Genomic DNA, 1,101 nt, shown 5'->3' on the forward strand with positions numbered 1-1,101 from the left:
TTATTGTTGGGTGTTTTGGTTCCTTCGAAAGGCAAAGGCAAGATTAGGATTGGGATCAGCAGTAGAGGTGGTGTTTCCTCTCTGGTTTTCTTCTTGAGAAACAAGATGAAAGACCCTATTCACTTCGGGTAAAGGATCCATAAGGAGAATGCTGCTTTTCACTTGCGAGTAAAAATCGGATAAACCCATAAGGAATGACATAATATATTCCATATGGTAGTGTTCTTGTAATTTCTTGACACCTCCACACGTGCAGCCATTGCAGGTGCAAGTCGGCCTGTAATTGGAGAGTTGTTCCCATATAGTTTTCAACCTTGTAAAGTACATACTCACACTCTGATTGTCTTGCCTGAGATTCATAAGATCTTTCCTGAGGTTGTAAATGTGAGGACCATTTCGTTGATGAAAACGGACCTTTAAGTCAGTCCATATTGCGGCAGCAGATTCATCATATAATATGCTAGACGAAATTTCCTTAGACACGGAGTTGAGAATCCAAGAAATCACAATATTGTTATTACGAATCCAAGCGTTATACAAAATATGATCAGAAAGAGGAGGTTTAGAGATAGAACCGTCGAGGAAACCGAGTTTATTTTTGACAGAAATGGCAAGTTGCATAGCGCGACTCCATGCGATGTAGTTGTCTTGTCCAGTTAAAGGTTGAGAAACCAAAACATTCCCTGGGTTGTCTCCATGATGCAAGTAATAAGGATCGGCAGGGTCTTCAAGAGGATTACGAGCCCGTATATTGATTCCTTGATTGTGCTGACCTCGGGTATCTGGAGGATCGTTCATGGAGGAATTGGTTGGAACATTGTCTCCAGTTCTTGAGGATTGATCTTCCGTCGACATGATGAAAGAAAAGGATGATTGCGAAACAAAGCAATCGAAAAAAAAAAAGGAGAAAAGAAACAGAAGGATGAAAGGTTCCTTCGATATCGATCTTGAAAGACAAGATCAAGGATAACGTCGCCGGAGAAGAAGGCACGGCGAGAGGACAAAGCGAGAAGAAAGGGCTAGAATCGAGGGAGAGGACTACTCTCCCGCTCTGATACCATATTGCGGATGAAATTCATTAATCTGTCTTGATTAAATCAA

General features: G+C 41.5%; 1 protein-coding gene across 1 annotated transcript; it reads right to left on the bottom strand.

Annotated features, from left to right (window-relative positions):
* Positions 1-855, bottom strand: LOC133038236 (uncharacterized). Its single transcript, XM_061116326.1, has one exon. It carries the CDS (start codon positions 853-855, stop codon positions 1-3), a length of 855 nt encoding a protein of 284 aa, XP_060972309.1.
* Between the last annotated feature and the right edge of the window lie 246 nt (positions 856-1,101).

Source organism: Cannabis sativa, chromosome 5, assembly GCF_029168945.1.
Source record: "Cannabis sativa cultivar Pink pepper isolate KNU-18-1 chromosome 5, ASM2916894v1, whole genome shotgun sequence".
NCBI lineage: Eukaryota > Viridiplantae > Streptophyta > Magnoliopsida > Rosales > Cannabaceae > Cannabis > Cannabis sativa.

Excerpts from the sequence above, each read along its gene's own strand:
- LOC133038236 (XM_061116326.1), bottom strand. The coding sequence starts at position 855 with ATGTCGACGGAAGATCAATCCTCAAGAACTGGAGACAATGTTCCAACC.